Source organism: Myotis nattereri, assembly GCF_964212035.1.
Source record: "Myotis nattereri genome assembly, chromosome: 1".
In the NCBI taxonomy this organism is placed as follows: domain Eukaryota; kingdom Metazoa; phylum Chordata; class Mammalia; order Chiroptera; family Vespertilionidae; genus Myotis; species Myotis nattereri.
The window spans coordinates 58,561,713-58,583,701 of NC_138075.1; the positions used below are offsets into that span (position 1 = coordinate 58,561,713).

Here is a 21,989-nt window from a genome sequence, read left to right on the forward strand (position 1 = left end):
GAAAATGGCACCACATTTTTAGGATCAGTGTAGCCTGAGCTACATGACTTTGCCACAAGATGGCGCGTACACACACACACACACACACACACACACACACACACACACTGGACAGCTGACAGAGGTCCAAAGAAATCAATCAATCTCATTCCCGAGTGCAGATGGACCCAAATTCAGATGTGCAGATGGGGGGGGGGGGCGGGGGACGGGGAACAAGTCAGACCAGCTGTATATAGTAGGCTTCAAAGTTCCCAGGACGGTCTTATACCATTTCCAGGCAGCGGGACTACTGAAGAAAGGTCCTGGCTGGAACCATATGTTTAGGACACATTAGCCTTGGCCAAGGGTGCCACTAGAGTGAAGTGCTTAGATTAGGGTTTCCTGACAAAAGATCCATGGACACCCCATGGCTACAGCTCTTAATCATCTGAGTCCACAGAGTCTCCTGGAGTGCCTGTGACAATGCAGCTCCCTGGGTCTCATCTGGAGATTCTAATTGAGTTTGGGTGCAGAGGCCCAGGAACCTGCATTTTTACCAAGCATGACAGGTGACTGGGATGCAGATGGTCTTGGGTCTCCTCCCTCCACCCCACACCTGATGTGAACATTTTCTTGGAAAAGAATCAGTCACGATCAGCAGATCCTTGAAGGGGTCCCTGACCCTAGAAAGGTTGAGAGCTATTTGTTTACAGGAAGAGTAAAAATTTGGGGCCAGCCTAATTTTGGGGTGCAGAGGGATGGGGACACACCCTATCTGTGGGGAGGCAGGTGACAGAAGCAGCACCAGGAAAGAAGATGTAGGGGGCCATCCAGCAGGGCCCCTGCCCTGAAGCTACGGGAGAGGAGAGCGCGCAGAAGCAGAGAGCTCCAGTGATGGCGAGGCCCTGCCACTGTCTTCTCAGGGCGCCAATTCAGCTGCCCGGGGCTCCTTACACCTGGAAGCGGCCCCAAATATGCGGCATTATCGTCACGTCAAATGTCACATTACTTACATGTGCCAACTGGCATTTAGAATACTGTTTCTCAGAATGTTTTCTCAGCTCCTGACCGTTCTCCTTCTCTGACCCTCTAGGAATACCTGTGGACAGCGGCCGTCCTGTGAATGCTGCACGGGGCTGGTTCCCTGGGCCTGCCACCTCTGAACGGGCCTGTGCTTGGGAATAATGTGCTGTGGAAGCATCTAGAAATTCTAACTTTACCTTTGAATCTGTGGTTTGTAAATGAAGTCCGAGGGGATGATGATGCACGTTCCAGGGACTTGGGGCCTCGGTTCGAATGTGGTGCTGCTTCCCTGGCCTCTCTGCTTCCCCAGGACCAGTTTCCTGCCTGCTCCCTGCCCTGGTGTGGTGTGTTTGCCCCACTCTACACCCCAGCCCCCAGCAGCGACTGCCGCCGCCTTCCATCCCCATGGGGCTGCAGCTTTGGTCCAATCCCATCTATTTGGTGCATTTCAACTTTGAGCTATGGCAACCTTAATAAATTAGCATAGGGATGGCAAATGGGTTTTGTTTCAGGTACCTATTCTAACCAATTAGCAGCTTTCTGGAGCACCAGAAAAGAACGACAGGAGGCCATGCTCAGAGCAGCTGTGATCCGTGACTGATGTTTCCCTGGACATAGGATACGGAGTGGTGATAACTGTCATCACTGGGTTGGAGTCACTGGCTGTGAGGAGAATGAACGCTGGATTCGAAGTGTGTCTGTGCGTCTGTCCTAACAAGCAGATCAGCAATGTGAGGGCTTAGAGATTTTTCCAATGAGTCCCTATGGGGAGGCTGCTGGAAGTGAAGAATAACGCAAGAGCCCGCCTTCTTTAAGCCCCCTGCTCTCCCAGCAGAGATCCTTCTGGGGTTCCAAGGAAATCTGGGTTCAGGGGTAAGATGCAGCCAGAAAAGCCCATGCTGTTTGATACACGCAGCACCAGCAAAACCCCCTACTTTAGCTACTGAATTGCCCTCATCTTCACCGGAGATGTCCAGGCTGCACAAAACCCGGCACCTGTCCTTGTCCCCATACCAACCTCAGCTGAGCCCAGAACAAGGAACAGGAAAGTGGTCCTTGTTCATAGCCGGATGAGCACCCCCCACCCCCCCCAAGTGCCTGGTTTTTCAAAGATGAGCCCAGTGTAAAGCTAGATCTAGTTCTCAGGCTCCGAGCCCGGGATCTGCCCTGGCATCGCTTCCTGCCCACATCTCCCCCGGGCTCCGGACCAAGGCTCTCTCCCCTCCCCCTGAAGTTGCCAATTCAGTCCTGCGTCCTGTGGCCTTCCCACCCCAACCCGGGCAGCCTGGCCTCTGCTGAGGCACCACCTCACGTTGTAACTTGTACATTTTACATCAAAGTTTTAATAGAAGAGCTTTCTGTGTAAAAGGAGGCCCAATTTCAAGCTGGTGTGAAAGGAGAAGGTGTGGCCTTTGAAAAGCATTTGAGATGCCAAAGAACCTCCTGCACCACTCCTGTAGGGATGCACAGATGAGCTCTCCCGCCGCGTCAATCTCCCCTAAGTGGTCTCAATAGCCCCTCACACATTCACTGGACAGGATGGCCCTCCTGTCACTGTAAAAATAAGAAAGAAAGAGGCTTTTCCTGTGCCTCTCGACAGGGCTTTTGTACCTGTAATTCCTCCATCCGAGCATTTCCCCAGCACTCATTACCGTCACACGAGGGAACTCTGAAAAGGGACTTCCAGAGAGGGAAGAAGGGTGCTTAAGCCACAAGAGCTTCAGAATAAAGGACCAAGCTGTTCTAAAGATATTTAATTTTCTGTGAGGGCTGAAATGTGACTTGAATAATTCAATTAGCATTTCCCAAGAAGCCACAGGATTACAGCTATTCTCTCTGAGGCCAACCCGAGCAAATGAGAGTCAGACTGGACTGGGGTTCCTCGGGGAAGTGTCTTTCTTCCCAGCCCAACACCCCCATTTAATACTCACAGAAACCCCAGGTTTAGTCATTCGACAAACTCCCAGTAAGCGCCTCCTGCACACAGGTAATAGGAGGTACTGGGGAGAATACCTCTGATAAGGGTGAGGTTTCTTACTCCTCAGTAGACACAGTGCAGGGTTTTACAGGCTCCTTCAGTGCAGCCCTGGGCACAAATGAAGCATGAATGGGATCTCCCCAGAGCGTGGGCCATGGTCTGAGGGGCCCAGCAAAGCTTCAGAGCGCTACAGAGTCTCGGTTATACTGCAAGGTCCACGAGAGCATGCATTTATTCCATAACAGACTTTTAATGCGAAAAGGATTCTTCCTGTTGCCTCAGAGTGTAATGTATTCCCTTTGGAAACGCAATGTCTGAAATCAGGCTCTATGGCCCAACCTGGGGTGGGGCGTGCATGAGTTCCTTGCTCCCAGCTTCTGAAGGCAGGAGGCAGGCGCCCCTCCCCTCAGGTGAGATGCAGGACTGTCTGATTCAGGTGTGGACAAGCATATCAAAACCACTCCCCCCTCCCCTGTCCCACCCATCAGGCACTCCTTGTCGAAAGGCTTGCTCTGCCCAGAGGTTCATGCCCTCTCCTGTCTATTCATCTTCGAATCACTGAGCGGAGGGGGTCAGCGTGTGACCCTGCAGTCCCACCCAGCACACAGCAGGCACCCCACAGACCAGGCTTCAGAAAAAGTGCTTTCCAACTAATTAGCAGTTCGCTTCTAGAGCTTCCCATGCATGTTATATGTACCATATGTGTATGATGTAGGGAAATAATGATTTCTGCTAAGAGAACATTATTCTCTGGTAAGAGAACTCTACCACTTAGCGAGGTCTTCTTATTTCTCTTCCTTTTTAAAAACTAACGGGAATAGGAAAACATCCATGGCTCTGGTTCAAGGTACCACACGTTTCTAATTACCCGAGACCTCATTATTTTTCATGGCTATATTTCTATGGCAATACTGAACATATTATTTTTCATAATTATGTGACAATTGATTTTCATGCCATTAAACACATCTGCTAAAAGTAAACCAACATGTATTTCTATAACCTACAGTGTTACTAGGTGCTCCTCCCGCCCCGGGCCTTGGCGAGCATGCCTGTGCGCCCGTGGCCGCGGGGGTGGGCGCGGCCAGCCTACCTGTCAGGCAGATGCCCTTGGTGCTGTTGCACAGGTCCAGCATCACGCGGATCTGCGGGGAGAGAGGCTGTGATTAATAGCAGCACAGCAGGCAGGGGGCCCGTGAGCTTGCCCTTTATTCACACAAGAAGAGCAATTATAAAAATTCACAAAGTAACTTTGGGAGAATATATAGATGTCCTAGGAAAAGTTAACCTAAGACACAAAAGAAATCTTTAAAACATCTGAAGATATTTGATATTGGAAGCTCACCTACCAACGATGTCAATAGAATTTCCTTGATTTCTATTGGAGAGACAGAGGGTGGTGAAGGAATTGCCATATTCAATTTTCAAGGCTATACTCAGCCGGCCCCCCAGCGTCTAAAGGTCTCAGTCCGCGGGCCTGAATACAGAGGGCTGACAGGCTCAGTGGTTAGGAGCAAGCACTCATAAGCTGGGTGGGCAGGGACACTTGTTTTCACTGAAAATGTAAACAGTATAAGCCCCAGAGGGTAGTTATCTCAGGCCGTGTGGATGCCGCCTACTCACCACTGGATGGCACCTGGGGTTGGAGGTGTCCTTGCAGCGAGGTGTTAGCCTGATATCTGGGTCTCCCACACCCACTGTGCAGCCCCTTCCCTCATCCATTCTCCACACTGCTCCTAATGAACTTCACAAAAACCCAATCTGATGGGGTCCGTCCTGATTCAGACACGTCTGTGATTCCTTGCTGCTCTAAAGACAGAGCAAAATTCCTCCTTCTGTGGGCTCACCACATGCTGCTCCCCCTCCCTTTTTGTCTGTTCTCCAGTTACTCTCTGCCCCGGTTTGCTTGTCGGTAAAATGGGGAGAGCATTAGTGCTTACTTCTTAGGATTGTTGTGAAGATTAAATAAAAGTGTTATGTGTGAAGTTCTTAAAACAGAGCCTAGCATGTAGGAAGCATGCACAAAAGCGTTTTCCATTTCACGAAGGCAGCAAAATATGTGGAGAGAAGCATGGATTTTAAAGTCAAACTGCCTGTGTTCAAAGCACGTTCATAGCAGTGTGACTTTAGACAAGTTACTTAACCTCTCTGTGCTTCAGTGTCCTTGCCTGTCATAAAGCTCACAGCACCTGCCTTATTAAATGAACACATACATGCAGCTCATTTAGAACAGGCCCAGCACATGATAAGCCCACTCTGTTTATACTGTTGTTTTGACGATTCCTTGAATATACTAAGAACTTGGTTAATTTATCAATTCATCATCCAAGAATTTTCAATATCTAGATAAGGCAATTTTTAGATCCAAGTCATGTGGCTTTTCAAGCTGTAGGGAGAAAACTTATTAGTTAAGAAATAAAGTTGATACAGCTGGATAGACATTCCAGGAGAAAACAGAAGCTGAATCCCTACTTCACTCCTTACATTAAATAAGTTATTTAAATGATACTGATCAAAAATTTAAAAGTAAAAAAGAAACTAGTAAAGGTACTTGAGGAAACCTGGGGAAAATATAATAGCATTAGAAGAGGAAAGACTTTTCTAAGAACAAAACAACCCCATACTACATATAGAGAGAGATTGAATCAATACATTTGACTACCTAATACTTAAAAAGTTTCTACCAGAGGTAAAACACCAGTACTACAAGCAATAACAAAGGAGAAACACGAACCTAGGAAAATACTTGCAAAGGGCTTGCATATAAAGAGCTGTTTCGAAGCAACACGTAAAGGAACAAGAAACCAAAAGAAAAATGGGCAATGGACCCAAACGTGAAGTTCAGAAAAAGTAAAGAGCTTCATCTTCACTTAGAGCTAAAGAAATAAACCCAAGCGATGGAATACTATTTTCGCCTTTTAGGTTTGTAAGTAAAGACGGAGAGATCACATGTCACAGGCCCCTCAGGAAAGCAGTGCTCCTGTGTCCTGTGGGTGGAAGTGTAAAGGGATCCTCTGTCTCTTTGGAGGGATTTGGGCAATAGCTACCGAAATTTACATGAATCTAGCTTTTGATCCATCCAGATACTCTGGGATTTACTCTGCAGATGCACACATGTGTGTGTGAGAAGACGTACGCATAAAGATGGTTGTTGCAGAAAGGTGAGCGAGAGTAGAAACGGAAAACCACCTAAGTATTTACCAGCGAGCTCTGGTTAAAGTGTAGCATAGCTGCACAAAGAAATGCTGCAGGGTGGGGGGTGAAGAATTTCGATCCATTAGGCTGATATTGGGAGCTCTCCAAGATAAATTAAAAAATGCCAAGTACAGAGCAGCATATGTAATGTGCTTCCATCTACATAAAAGAGCGACGCAGCCCTGGCTAGGTGGTTCAGTAGGTTGGAGAGTTGTCCTGTATGTACATCAAAAGGTTGTAGGCTTGATTCCCAGTCAGGGCACACACCTAAGTTGTGGGTTCGATTCCCAGTCACACTCACATGGGAGACAACTGATCAATGTTTCTCTCTCTCTCTCAAAATCAATAAGCACATATCCTCAGGTGACAGTGCTCTGTTAGTCTTTTTATTTCTATGTGTTTCTTTCTCCTTGCTGCTTTCAAGATTCTCTGTTTATCTTTGGTTTTCCAGGCTATTTCTGGAGAGAAATATAGAAACCTTAAGTGAGGAGGAAGGGAGGGCCGTGAGGGAGGGAGCTGTCCTGAGCATGACACACCCTGTTGTTTTATTCGAAATCTTCACTTTTTCAATTAAACTCTTTAGGAAGAACATGTTTTGATTAGAGGGGAAAATTGTTTTGTCTTCTGTCTAGTTTTACGCTGTTTGCTAGGAGGTCCATAGGAAAACTCGGTCTGCATTGACTTTTTGTCGAGTCTGTCAACAGTATTGACTTTCTTAGAAATCTACTGTGAAATATATCACACACATCACAGATGTATAGAATGTGCAAGAACAATTTAAAGATGAGTAATGAAACAAATGGGTACATACCTCGCCCATCTTAAGGACTGGGAACATCCAGGTGCCCCTTCACAGAACACCCGCCCCCTCCCGCCCCCCCAACAACTCCAGCTGAAGTAGAGTGGGCCCTGCTACTTTCCCTTTCATACAGATAAGAGCACAGAGGCTCAGATAGGTCGCCTCATTTACTCAAGGTCACTCGCTGGCTCACAGAAGAGCTGGGCTCAGCTCCAGGCCTACTACACTTTTTATTATGGCTCTGATGATTATCTCAAAGGAACCAGACAGAAAAAATTTTGATTCATTGTTTTTAGTCATTTTCATAAATGAATGTAATCAGCTGTACGACTGACAAAATTTATCATAAAAAATGTATAATTGCCCATTGAGAAGACCATTAAAGACTTTACAATGCTTCATTTGTTGCCTGGGGGATCACAGCAGAAGGAGGGGTGTCAGACAATGGAAAATCAATAGGGAAAATTAGTCTTTCTCTTTTATACTCATACAGGTCTGGTGTAGGCCCAGGTTCTGTTAAAAAAAAAGAAGAAAAAGATGAAGATTTCATTTCCTGGCCTTTTGACTTCATTTATATGATGAATGTCAATTTAGATATTTACCAGGAAATTGTGTTACTCTTCACTGGGGAATATTACTTGGGAATATTCTTTTCACAAATGTGGGCTGTATAAGATTGTACCAAGGGAAAACATAGGGTATGAAGAGGTGAATGCAAGAAAGTCAGAAACATTTATTTTCCTGATAATAGTGATTAAGAATTTGGATGAAAATAAAAAAATCCAAATTGAAAGTTACAAAATCTACACTGTCAAATTAAGGAGTCACAGTTGGCATAGAGGGCTTCCTGAATCTTGATTTAGGATGGGAGAATGGGGCACGCTGGGAGAGGCTTTAGAGCTCTTTGTCTGGGGTGTTGGCATGACCTGTTTGTAAGGTGGCCCTGCTGGGAGGCCATCCCCCTCCCCCACACCCGCCACACTGGCCATTCCCATGGGACCGTCTTTGCCGTGCCCAGTATGCTGTGCCCACATCTTCACTGAAGCCTCAGTTCAAATAAATGCCAGCTCGCCAGGAGGCTTTCCCTGACACCCCAGCTGAAAGGAGCCCCATCACCTCACCTGATTTTTCTCTTTGTGGCACTTGCCATTATCCCATGTTGTCTTGCCTAGGTATATATTCATTTATTACCTGTCCTGCTCTCCAAAGAACAGCAGCCTTTAGAGAGCAGGAGAACTTCTGTCTGAATCCCCTGTGCAGAGAACAGTGCCTGACTCCAGGCCCAGAACTTCATGGGGTAGACAGGGTTCAAGTCAGAAAGCACATCAGTGGTCTCCCAGGGAGAGCTGACCTTGAGAGGAGGCGATGACCAGTTGTTAACCGGGGTTTCTGATATGAGAATCCGACAGTGTTGGGAAGAGGGTGGGTGAGGCATAGGAAAGGTCCATAGCTCTGGTGGGAAGCCCTCCCAACCCAGCTACACGAGCTTGGAGGACACATTCTATGGGAACAACAGCTGCCCCCTGAGTGCAACAGAAAGAACAGCATCCCCGAGAGCTCAGGCTTAGCACAACCTTGGTCAGCATGTCACGGAAGAGCTGGAATTGTCTCCCTGGAAGGAAGGCTGTGGCGGGTAAGGGTCATCTTCCCAATGAAAAGTCAATACAGCAGTGGACAAGGACACACCACACTGTAGGGGACTTGTCAGCATCGACAACGCATGCTAGTGATGGGAGAAAAGAGCCAGAATGGGTCCTGCCAGTGGCCTGACCAGAACTTCCTGGTTCCTCGCTGAACATAGAACTGGTCTCACTGGATTAGTAGTGCTCCTGGGATTCATGGACAATTCATAGGCAAGGAAGGGGCCCCCGAAGAAAAATAATGGACTTCCTGCTAATCTGGCATCAGATGGCATGAGCTGACTTTAAATCCAACTAAAAAGACATTGGACATAATTTGGCAGTTTCTATTAGAAAGAAAATGCTATGAATTAGGAATCTCCTTTGTAGGAAGAGTATATAAAGATATCTGGACAAGAATGCTCATGGCAACATTATGATGATAAAAGCATACAAACAACTTAAATGTTCATCAACAGGCACTTGTTAAATGGAGAAAGATAAATGATGTAGCTCTAAATGGACTAATCTGGAAAAATAGTCTTCACATACTGCCAAGTAATAAAAGCAAGGTACAGCCCAGGCCACATAACACAAAACAACTTTTTGATTGAAAAGAATATCTAGATATGTCTGGATAATCACAGGAAAAAGTTGGGAGGGTCATGAACCAAACCATTCACTGAGATTTTTTTTCTCCTGGAGACTAAGGATACAAAGAAGATTTTTGCTTCTTAGTTTATACAGTTTTAACAGATGGGTTAGGATTTTACTTTGGTGATTTTTCCTTCGCGGTGTTTTGAGTAATTCAGAGCGACAGCATTATGTGAACCTAATGATCCAGCTTTCCATGGGAACCCAAATATCTCGCCTTCACAATTACCCCCATCACTCAGAACAACTTAGATCTCTGTTGCTTCTAGGCAAATAAATATGGAAAGAACTAGAACAGTTGTCTAGTCCAGTGATTTTCAAATTGTTCATCATTAGTCATGAGAGTTTTCTTTTTCCCACATCAATGGCCAAACCCAAAAATATAAAACACAAAAATGGAGCTACTCTGGGTGAGCTGGGGTGGGGCTTGGCCTTACCAGTACTTATCTGTAAAATGAGAAGGTTAGACTAGACAGAGGGATTCAAACACTGCTCCCACGGGGGATACAGGGAGGAGGTGGGGAGGAACACCCAGAGACCTAGAGTCGGAGGAACAGGGATGAGAAAGCTGAGGTCCAGAGAAAGCGAGTGGAGTAGCTGGCCTGGGCTCATCCCCAGCTTCCCAGCTGAGTATTACTTCCCCCCACATCTACTTTTCCATACTGTCTAGCCTTTGCAAAACAAATGGCCTGAATTCAATGTGAGAAACTAATGTTTGCTGTAGTTTAATTCGAATATGAATGGAATATTAGATTTTTACTAATTGAAAATGCGTCAGTTTTGAGAAATCTTTCCCATGCAAAAGTGAAAGGTTTAATCAAACGTATTTCTCATCAGAATGAATAGAGCTAAGTGCAGAGAGCTGCCGCTGTTGACCTGAACATAAAACCCCTTGGTAACAGGTTGGCTGCCCTCTAGAACTCCCTTCCTGAAGCATTTTACTCTCAGGACTGATTCATGAGAAAGTAAGGGAGTGAACGTGCCTGCCGTGGCCAGCTTGGCCTGGTCTGCAGTGGCTAAAACAGCGCTTGCTCGCTGGCTCCTCTGAAGCTCCCAAGCATAGGCTCCCTGCTGTCTGCTAGCCGGGACACTTTCAATTCTAAGTTACCTTTCAGATCTGACCTATTTTGTAACTTCAATTCTATTTTTCTGAGACAGATGAGTAGTCTTTATGACTCTCCTGAATTATGCAAGTTGATTTATTATGTGCATGCAAATGATCTTTTAGAAACAGCCCTAGGGAGCTGATAATCAGCCTGCCATTGACTGAGATTCCTTGTACTGCAGAGATGGGCCTACAGATGTGGTGGCCCCGCTGCCTGTACCTGATAGTTGGCCTACGGGTGTTGGAGGAGTCCCTCACGAGGGTCTGAAGCTGGCTGGGGTCAGCTCATCCCTTGGAAAGGCAGGAATTCACACTGGGGCCAAGACATGGTGACAACAATCTGCAAACCCCAACAGTAACTGGGATTGTCTGTACGGAAGTGAAGTTCTGGGGCCCGACAGGAAGGCCAGACAAGGTCCAGGCATTTGTCAGCTCAAGTGAGCCAGCCCTGGTCACCCCACATCAACAGCCTGGGGCCGAATGCGCGTGTGGGTTCATCCTGCTTGGGATCCTCAGAGCCCAGTTGAGTCCTGCCCAGACTTCCCCGAAGATCCTGATTCCCACTGACTGCCCCCTCCTGGGCCCAGCAGCATCCCTGTGTGGCTGGGAGTTGGCACACATTTAGTGCATTACTTTGGCTTCTAACCAGATAGGCTATACTCGGTAGGGCTGTTCCATCCTTTTTCTGTTTGCCCCTTTCACTGATCCATTCCCTTTCCCCCCATTAGAACGCCATCAAGCACACAGTAGGTACTCAATAAACACTTCACTATTGATTACTCACTCCACTGGGTGGGAAATGTGCTCCTCAATCAATGATGTTCCCAGTAACATGTGTGGGAGCTGAGTATCTAGCAGGCGGTTGGTTACCTGTTTCTCTTTGTGCCTGTTTGCTTAGGAAAGTGTCACTTTGGCAGACACTCCACTAATCCCTAGAAAACAGGAGCTCAGAGATGCTAGGCTTCTCCTATTAGGGCCCCTGACACAGGGCTGTCCTCCTCCTGCCCCACATCAACATTAATAAAAAACCAGAACCATGGATTGCCCCTGGCCTGTGGGGGAATAACACACACCTTCCAGGCTCTCTTGAGAGGCACCCAGGACTGGCCAGGTTGGGTCAGCCAGGCGGAGACTGGCAAAAGGAGACTCACACATCCCTGAAAATGCCATGCCATGGGGGAAACATGGTATTCGCCAGCTCCTCTTGCTCTGCGAAGTGGATTAGGATGGGGGTGGAGACCAACCTGCCCTGCGAGGAGCAGGGGTCAGACTATTCGTCCCTGAGGCACTGGATTGGCTGAGTAGGTTCCATGGGCTGAACTGAATTGCTGGAGCTGAGTACAGCCTGCAGAGCTCTCCTTCTCACCCTGCCTCGGCCATTGCCTGGGTTCACTAATAAAGTGCTGAGCAAGTAATTAACGAGGGTTGGTTTGGAGTCCATCCATGAGCCTTGCACGCAAAGGCTGGGAAGTCACAGACACTGAGGCAGCGGGTCTGGGCTCAGGACTCAACAATCCCAGTTGCAGGGGGGCAGTTCCAGCAAATGCCCTCACCCAAGGTCTCCAGCAAAATTACTTACAGCTGGGATTAGGTCCTTGGGGAACTGCCCAGCCTGGCATTTATTAACACTGGAGACATCCAACACTGCAGGACAGAAGTCCCCGAAGGAGTATGTTCTCCCCCAGGTGTATCTTCAGGCCTGACCCCGGGGCAAACAGGGGTGGCAGGTGCCTGGTGTTGCTACTGCACTGCCCAGGACCCTGCGTGAGTGCCCCAGCCCTTGACAAAAATAGGACCCATGGCCATACCCCAGCAATGACTGTGAGGAGTAGAGGAGGGAGTCCTTATAAAAACCATTCCGTATGTTGTTTCATGATTTGAATATAAATCAGCTGATTTTGCACTTCGAAAACCAATTCATACTATTTTATAAAAGTATTTAGCCAAAGTCCAATTACCAGACCAGGTTATCAACTGAATTAAAAATGTAACACAGAGTAGGATTTGTGGAAATAACCAGATACAAATAGGTAAGTGTCCTAACCCACTAAATATAAGCTGCCGTTGGTCACTGTAACCTCCTTCCTAACCTTTCCCTTCTCCCACCAGGAGCTCCTCAAGGGCCAACAAGCCCCAGAGTTAGCCTTGTCCCGTCTGCAGTTCAGGCGGCTACCTCTGGGCTGCACCCTGGGAACGGTCAGGCCTTTTGCTGCTCCTCCTGAGGAGTCACTGGCAGCATGGACTCCTGCTGGCACCACCTCTGGTGCTGGGCCATTCTCCCTCCAGGAGACAACACGGAGATGGGTGGCATTGTCTGGTCCTGCTGCGTCCATCTTGAGGCAGTTCTCTCCCCACATAAAAGGAAAAATAGCAGCCAAATATCAAGTTACTAATCTCAAATCCTTGTCTGCACTTTATTTTTAAGAAGTTGTTATGTTGCAAATTGCCTATTTTTGAGTCCAGCAATTTTACAACTTATCTGGCCAATTGTTTCTTAAAGGGGAAAGTACTAGTATGTGCATACATTTTAAACACATACTAATGCAATGGAATAGCTTTCAAATGAAATGATGTGTAACCATGAGACAACAGAGGTGACTCTTGGATCTTGAGGTAGGAAAGAACATTCTGAGCAAGGGAGCAGAAGAAGAATCCATAGAGGAAAGGCCTTACAGATTTGATGACATGAAAATGTATAAACATGAAAAGGCCTAGAAACAAATGTAAAAGGGAGATAACACCCACGGCCGAAGAACATGGGCTTTGGAGTCAGACCCGCTCTGTCTGCTCTGATTTCTAATTCCTTCACTCACTGGCTCTGGGACCATGAACAGGATGCTTAACCTCTCTAAGCCTCAGTGACCTGTCTGTAAAATGGGAATGTCAATCTTTATATATAAAAAGCCAGCGACCGGAATGCTGCAATGACCGGAATGACTGGTCGCTATGACTCCCACTGCAGCCAGCAAACCAGCCTGATGGGGGTGGGGCTAGTGGCCAACCTCCCGTGACCCCTCCACCCAACCACCTCACCCTTGATTGGCCTCTCCCACCCCGATTGATGGTGGGATGGATGGCCAACCCCCTGTGGCCCTTCCCCCTGGCCACCCCGCCCCTGGTTGCCCCCCCCCCCCCCCAACTCTAATAGGGGGTGGTGCTGACCGGCCAACCTCCTGCAGCCCCTCCCCCAGGCCGCTGGCCCCCAATCACCCCCTACACCAATAAGGGGTGGGGCCACAGGCCAATCACCTGCGGCCCCTCCCCCCAGCTGGTCTGGCCCTGATTGGGCCCCAATTGGGGCAGGTGGGCCGCCCGACCTCCTGCCATCTCCTCCTCCTCACAGCCACAGCCCTGATCTGCCTGGATTAGGACCGGGTCGGCTGGACCCCACCCGCCACGAATTCCTGCACTGGGCATCTAGTAATGATAATAATGGTGCCCACCTCAGATAGTTTTGACATACATATCTAAAGATCTTAGCATAGCATCTGGTGAGTTATAAGTTCTCAATAAATGTTAATAAACTTCATTAAGGGGAAAATATGGCTACATGTGTAATACACAAAAAACTAATAACTTTCCTATAAAAGGTTATTTATAAATTAGTAAGAAAAATATTTTTAAAAATTAAAAAATAAGCTAAGACATGAATGAACCAAACACACAATGAAAAATTTCAAATAACCAATAAATATGAAAAATAATTTAGCTCACCATAATCAAACACCTGCAGCCCCTCCCTGCTGTTAGGGGTCCAACTGTCAGGGTTTCCAGCCCTCCTCTTTTAAACCTTGAACTACCAACCCTCTAATCCAAGCATGTCAAACTCAAAGGCTAACACGGGCCAAATAAATGAGGCATGCAGCCTGCAGGCCGAAAGTTTGACATGCTTGCTCTAATCCCTTCTCCCACCCATTCTGGCCAAATTCCAGGTTTATGATTCTCCAATTTAGGGCTTATTAGAATCACCTAGGGAGCAATTTACATACAGATTCCCAGGCTCAGCCTCCATCAGTTCTGATGTAGGAGACCCAGTGTGGGGCTCAGACATCAGCTTTTTAAACAGATTCTCACAGGTCTTCTTGATGTAGATGGATGGCCCTACCCACACTTTGACAAGTTCTATCTGTGCCATCAAAACAAGGGCCTGTCCTGCATTTTCTCTCTTACCCATCCCCCTCCTTCCCCGGAAAGCTCCCTGTAAGCTCAGACCTTGAGAACTGAGCTCTGACTAAAGAGGTGGGGATCGTTATGTCCTTTTCCTGATGATTTTTTTTTTATAAATGTATAAGTTTACAAAGTAAAAAGGATCATAGGGTAGCTTCTCCACAAGTTACCATGCTACATCAACTTATTAATTTGCAAAATGATTTAAAAATCATAATATTTATACTTTTCTGTATTTCCTAACTTACTATAAAGGACACACTCACAATCAGAAGAAAGTTATAAAACCCCCAGCCATTCTCTCACATCATGTACCATCCTAGGTGTAGCTTAGGTGTCACTTTCCCAGAAGTGTTTCCTCCTGTCCTGGATTAGAGGTGTCCTATGTGGTCCCACAGCATCCGGACCTCCCCCATTGGGGCACTCCTGCCATTGCCTGATTACTTGTTTATTCCTCACTAATTTAAGATCTAAGGCAAGGGAAGAATACAATTTAGTTATTTTTATAACTGCACCAAATAGCCCAGAGCTTTCCACATAGTGAGCTGTGAATGAGTAAATTCTTCATCTGTCCACAGGCAGGAGAAATGGCCACCCTCCCTTCCTGATCTTCCTGGATTTATCTTCTGTTCTTTTTGTGTTTCCTTTGATTTATTACTCCAGTGTTAGACAGTTGGACCTTTTTGGTACGAGGTTGGAATGTGTCATTTGTAGGTTGGTCAGCCATGTGGAACTTACCCAAGGCTGTGTTTCTTCCCCTTGGCAATTAGAAGGCGTCCAATTGAGCAATAGGACCCGACAAAGTAAAATTCACAATGTCTAGCACCCAATAGAAAATTACCAGGCCTGCAAAGAAGCAGGAAAACACAACCCATAATGAGGGGGAAAAGATCAGTCAATTGAAATCCATCTAGAAATGACCTATATAAAGGAATTTGTAGACAGAGACAATAAAATAGCTATTTAAACTGCATTCCAAATGTTCAAGAAGCTAGAGGCAAGATTGAACATGTTAAATAAAAACATAAAAAATATATAAACACTGAATTTAAATTTCTAGAGATGAAGATTACAGTGTCTGAGGTGAAGAGGACACTGAATGGGACTAAGAACAGTTTGGGCACTGCAGAAGATTAGTGAGCTGCATGCAGCCATTAAACGAGTCAAAATGAAGCACATGGAGAAAAAAAGATTAAAAAGTGAACAGATTATCAGTGAGCTGTGGGACAGCTTCAAGAAGCCTAATAAAAACTTTCAAAAAAAATTTTTTTTTTAGAGAGAGAGGAAGGGAGAGGGATTGAAAGATAGAAACATTGATGAGAGAGAAATATCATTGATCAGCTGCCTCCTGTATACCCCCCCACTGGCGATCAGGCCCACAACCCAAGCATGTGTCTTGATGGGGAATTGATCTGGGGACCTCTTGGTTCCTGGGTCAACACGCAACCACTGAGCAATACCAGGTAGGCATCTTTTTATAATTTAATAAAAACCATAAACCTCTATCTCCAACAAGACCAATAAAATCCAAGCACAAGAAATGTGAAGAAAATGATGCTAAGGCATAATAAAACTGCTTAGAACATGCAATAAAGGGGAAATATTAGGGACATTTCTGATAACATTTCCAATTCTAAACTCAAAATAAGTTTCAAGAATGAAGGCAAAGACTTTTCAGACATTTTTTTTTTTTTTTAATCCTCACCCGAGGGCATGCTGTTATTGATTTTGGAGAGAGTGGAAGGAAGAGGGAGAGAAACATCAATCGGTTGCCTCCTGCATCCCATATGCATCTGACCAGGATCAAGCCTGCAACCTGGCTATGTGCCCTAACTGGGAATCAAACCCGTGGCCTTTCGTTGTATGGGACCAACTAGCCACATGGCCAGCGCTGACTTTTTAGATATTTTTATGTCTACCTCTATCATGCTCCAGGTAAAATGAACCATCTGCCATTCAACTGCCTTCTTCCCTGCTCCAGCCCTTGCTTCTAAAATCCTGCCCATCCTTCCAGGCATGGCTCAAATGCCGCCTCCTTCTTGAAACCTTTCCTGATCGCCCACTGGATGTTTTATTCTTACTTCTCTTAAGATTCTATTATCCTTTTCTTTGTGTCCGAAGTGTTTGAGGATTTGTCTTTTCCCTCCCATTAGCCGATACATTCCTTGGGGGCTGTTGCTCCTCCTCCTCACCCACAGATGCACCCACACTGCCCAGAACAGGCACTGAGCATGTTATATTGACTTATATGTTGCTTATTTGGTAAAAAGGTTTCCTTTCAACTCCTTTCCAAGATATTTCTGACTGATTTAGAAATATTTATTTATTCATCAGCAAACACTTCATAAGTCGGACCCTGTGCTTATAAAGGTAAGACAGGCCCGCCGGTGTGACTCAGTGGTTGAGCATTGACCTATGAACCAGAAGGTCGCGATTCAATTCCCGGTCAGGGCACAGGTCCGGGTTGTGGGCTTGATCCCCAGTGGGGGCAGGGGTACAGGAGGCAGCCAATCAATGATTCTCTCTCATCATTGATGTTTCTATCTCTCTCTCCCTCTCCCTTCCTCACTGAAATCAATAAAAATATATTTAAAAAAAAATAAAAGTAAGACAAAATCTCTGGCACCAAAGGCTCACAATTCAGTTAATTGATTTAATTTGTTTATAAAAGAGCTTTTTTTTAAAAGAAAGTTTGGGTTTAATAAGGAGTAGACTGACTCTTAGTTAGAGCCTCCCTGTGTCCAGGGAATGAGTATTCTCAAGTTCAGCATCTCTCCTATTTCCTCGTACACTTCCAACGTTGACCCAATCTTACCCTGGTATGCAGCTGCCTCTTCAACAGCTTCACTTGGACATCTAATGGAAATAATGTGAACATGCCCCACCCTGAACTCCTGGCACTCCCCTCAGTCCTGTTCCACCTGCAGTTCTGTCATCTCGCTGAATGACAATTCTATCTTCCCATTGCTTGGCCACTAACCTTGAAGTCATTTAATTCTTACCCCTTCATCTCACACCTCATGTTAAAGCTGTCAGCAAATCCCATCTACTCCACCATCAGACATATCTAGACACTGTCCACTTCTTGCCATCTCTGCTGCTACCACCCTGGTCTGAACTACTATTGTCTTTCACCTGGATTAATGCAATAGCTATACTAATGGCCTTTCTGCTTCCACTGCCCCACACAGAGTCTAGTCTCAGCATAATGATTCTTTGAAAAGGCAGGTCAGATCATGTTACTTCTCTGCCTAAAATCCTTTAAAGACTCCCCATAAAGGCCAATATCTTTACAACAGCTTACGAGGTCCGACATGAACTGCTTCCCTTGTTCCTCCCCCCACAATTATCTTTCTGACCTCCTTTACTAGCACTCCCTCCCACCCACTCCGCTCCAGTCTCCTGGCTGTTCCTTGAGCTCCCCCGACACAGTCCCACCACAGGGCCTTTGCATTTGCTAGTCCCTTTACCTGAACGGCCCTTCCCCAGATATCCGCTTGGCTCATTTTCTCCAAGTTTTTCCTCAAATGTCACCTTTTCAGTGAGGCCTTCCCCACCAAAATGACATAATTGCATCTTCCCTTCCCCCCTTTAAACCTCATCCCTACTTCATGGTTCTGCATAACTCTTATCTTCTTCTAATATTGTAGGTAATTTACTTTGGTTTATGCCTGGCCATCTGCCCCGTTCCCCCCCCCCCCCACTTTGAAAAAAACATGAAGTCTAAGAGGATGGTGCCCAGTGTGGCTCAGTTGGCTGAGCATCATCCTATGCACCAAGAGGTTGTCGTTTCAATTACCAGTCGGGGGCATGCAGGAGGCAGCAGATCAATGTTTCTCGTAGATGTTTCTGCTTCTCTCTCCATCTCCCTTCCTCTCTTTCTAAAAATCAACAAAAACATATTTTTTTAAAGAGTCTAAGAGGATGGGGATTTGTATGCATTATTCATACTGTTTCTCTTGTACCCACTATAGTGCCTAGGGCAGGGGTGGGCAAACTTTTTGACTCGAGGGCCACAATGGGTTCTTAAACTGGACCGGAGGGCCGGAACAAAAGCATGGATGGAGTGTTTGTGTGAACTAATATAAATTCAAAGTAAACATCATTACATAAAAAAGTACGGTCTTTTTTTTTTTAGTTTTATTTATTTCAAACGGGCCGGATCCGGCCCGAGGGCCGTAGTTTGCCCACGGCTGGCCTAGGGGCATAGTAGGTGCTCAGAAACTGTGTTGAATGAATGAATAAATTTCTGACAGAGAAGACACCTAAGTCAGTCTTTCCAATACCTGACACCATCTCCTATTTGGTGGGTGGCATGAATTCTGAGGAAGGAAGTTAAAAAATGCTTCAGGATCCACCTTTAAAACTCTTAGCATGTCAAGAAACCGGATTCAGAAAGTGGGCTTAGTTTATATTTGCACTTGTTGAGTTGTGGATGAATTCATTTGTGAAGAGGTTGTCATCAAATATCTCACTAGGGGCACAGCAAAGAACAATGAGCTATATTTAAAGAGACAAGGTGACTAAAGGTGACAAATTAGAGACCCCAACTGTACAGAGACTGGGTTTTAGTTGTGCGATACAGACAAGTAAGTGCAGAAGGAGTTAGGGGAGAAAGAGATGAGTGTTTTGAAGAGAGTTGAGAATCACTTGTCTCCCCCAGGCTTCTAATGCAGTTTTCTGAAGCAGGAGTGTTCCTGGAATAATCTTTCACTAACTGTTAATAACAACATGTTGTGCTCACACTGTTCCCTTCAACAAGCATCTTTAGAGAATTTCTGATCTTATCTAAGCATTCTTATCCTCACCTTATAGTCAGAAAAGTGTACATGAATCATAGTTAAGTAAGTTGTCTGATGTTGGGGGAATGGACACAGAATTAAACCATTATCCCCAGACTCTGCCCCGTGGCATTCTTTGTGCACAGCAAAAACAGCTGTGAAGACGCTCTGTCGACCTACTCCCTGCTCAGCCCCTTCCTCCCTCAGCACAGGGAAGAGCTATGAGTGATTACTCCAGAAAACATTTGGAGAAGGTCCTTAGGGTGAGTTGCTCACCCACAAAATAACTGTTGATGCTGTTAGCATCATAACACTGGCTGAATGGGATCACTGGTCTGGCAAACATGCCATTCATAAGGGCTCCCAAAAGATTTAGTCAATGAAAGAATAAATGTATGAGTTCACCTTGGGCATACATAAAACTATTTGCAAATTATGATTACTATAAATAACTTCCCTAAATCTGATGTCTAAAAAATATTTTTCCTTTTGAACCCATCAACCAGAAAAACAACTATCTTGGAAACAACATTCTTTTTAGAGGTCTGTGCGTTTCCCCAGTCACCAAACTTTAGAGTCATCCTAGCATCTGCCTTTCTCTGGCAAGTTCTGTGGATCCCATCTCCATTGTTTTCATTATAAGACTCCAAAAATCCCTGAATCACAGAAAGGTTGCATTTGAGAAATACTAAAATATCAGTAACAATAAGCTAACACATACTGAGTTCTAGGAAACATGCTAAGGACTTTTCATGGATTATTGAATTGAATCCTTATGATAACCCTAAGGTAGATACTGCTATCAATGCTCTCTTAAGAATGAGGGAACTGAGAGACACAGAGAGGTTGAGTGACCTGTTAAAGGTCACACAGCTAATAGAGGATCCCACGTTAACATACACCATATGATTCCAGCACTCATTGTAAAGGCTTTGGGCTCTGCCTTTTACTTTTTAGACTTGCAAAGACCTCATTCAGGAAGCAGACAGAGTTCTTCTTAGAAGCAGGAAGTTCTCCTCTCCCTGAGTACTCTCATTCCTCCATTTTCCTCCCCCCCTTTTTTTTCTTTCTTTTCATCTCATATTCAGTCTCAAATTCAGCATCCTCACTTCCAAACTAACCCCTTTCTGTGCTTCCTCAATTTTGGCCCTGGTGCCACCACCCTTCTCAGTGTGGGATGGGTCTGGACCAGATGGACCATTTCTCCTTCCTACATTTGTAGTTACCAAGATCAATTCATTCTTCTCTCTTGATATTTTGAGGATATATACCTTCCTCTCCATTTCTGATGCCACCACCTTAGCCAGACCAAAGTTATTTCTTGCCTGGACTAAGGCAATAGCTTTCTAATTGTTTTCTTGCCTCTGGCCTCTCCCCTATCCATTCTTTCCTCTATTACATCACCAAATCATTCCTATAAAACCACTTTTCTCAAGGCTCCCCGCTGGCGAAGGGTCTACAATAGTCCCAACTGTGCATCACATTCATTTCTCAAAAGTGGAAATTCAAGGCTCTCTCTCACCCAGCCACCCTCAGTTCCACCCCACCCCCCACCCACACTTCCCGGTGCAGGAAGGCCTGCCTGGCCTCTTGCTCTTCTAGCCCCGCACAATTTTCATTCCAGTCCCTAGATCTTGGCTCAAGTTATTACTTGTGCTGGGGATGATTGGCCCTCCTTGCCTGCCCAAATCTCACCAACCCGACACTGCCCATTTCAAGTTCTATCTCCTCTGTGAAATCTTCCTTCATCACTTCAGTGAGAATTGGTTTTCTCTCTCCTGGACTGCCCTCATGCTCATCACACATCTCACTTTCCTCTAGAGGTCTTCCTGTTCCGAGGGACTGGTTCCAAGGTCCTCAGGTGCTGCATGCATGTAAAGGACTTTTTTATTTTTCTTTTTTGCCTTTGAGTGAAAAGGATTCCAGACTCCAACACTCACCCACTAGTGTTACCGAAAAACAGGAATGATTTTGTAGTTGCCAGCTCATCATTTGAGGCTGAGTACAGTTACCCACAACACGTTCCCAAGTGCTTCACAGTTTTTACAAACAGCCCAGGCAGCGTCTCCAAAGTTCCCTGCACTTGGGTGAGCACAAGAAACTTTTTCTCAGCGGCAGACAAAGGGGTTACTTATCTACTGCAATCAGAACAAACTCCACAAATTGCATTTTAAATGATCTTTAGTTGGCCCTGTTGTTTCAATTCCACCTTTAAAGAAAATTATGTCTTAAACTTTAGTTAAACTAGAAGCAAATTATATCTTCTTAAAATACAGAGCTGTTAAAACCCAAAGAGCTACATAAAAGCAACTGATGGGCTGGAAAATGCTCCCTTTGTAGCAGAATCACAACCTAAAAGCTTCGGCTTGTTTCACACAGCATGACCTTTAGTCTGTAGATAAAATGCATGGAAATTAAGTTTGAATGTCAACTCGATTTGGACAAGGATTTCTTTTTGGGGGAAGGGGAGGGGAGTTTGAGGAATGTCAGCAAAAAAAGAATGTCTTCCCCCTCACCCCCCAACTGATAACTGTGTTTTATCAGATCTAAAGACTGTTGATGGTTCCCACACAGGTAACCATATCCTGGAGAACAGGAGACCCTTTGCTCTTTCCCCCTGTAAAGCAAATTGTTCTCCTTTCTTAGAAATTGTTTTTGCTCTACCTCCCACTTATATTTTGTCAATTTT

The 21,989-nt window shown here is 45.6% G+C and overlaps 1 protein-coding gene across 1 annotated transcript in view; it reads right to left on the minus strand.

Annotated features, from left to right (window-relative positions):
- GLDN (gliomedin) overlaps positions 1-21,989 on the minus strand; it is a gene marked incomplete at its 3' end in the record, with an annotated part of 52,092 nt that overhangs the window by 21,279 nt on the left and 8,824 nt on the right. The window contains exon 2 of the mRNA XM_081106624.1: positions 4,074-4,125. Coding sequence (XP_080962750.1) covers positions 4,074-4,125 — 52 coding nt within the window. The remainder of the gene's footprint in view (positions 1-4,073; positions 4,126-21,989) is intronic.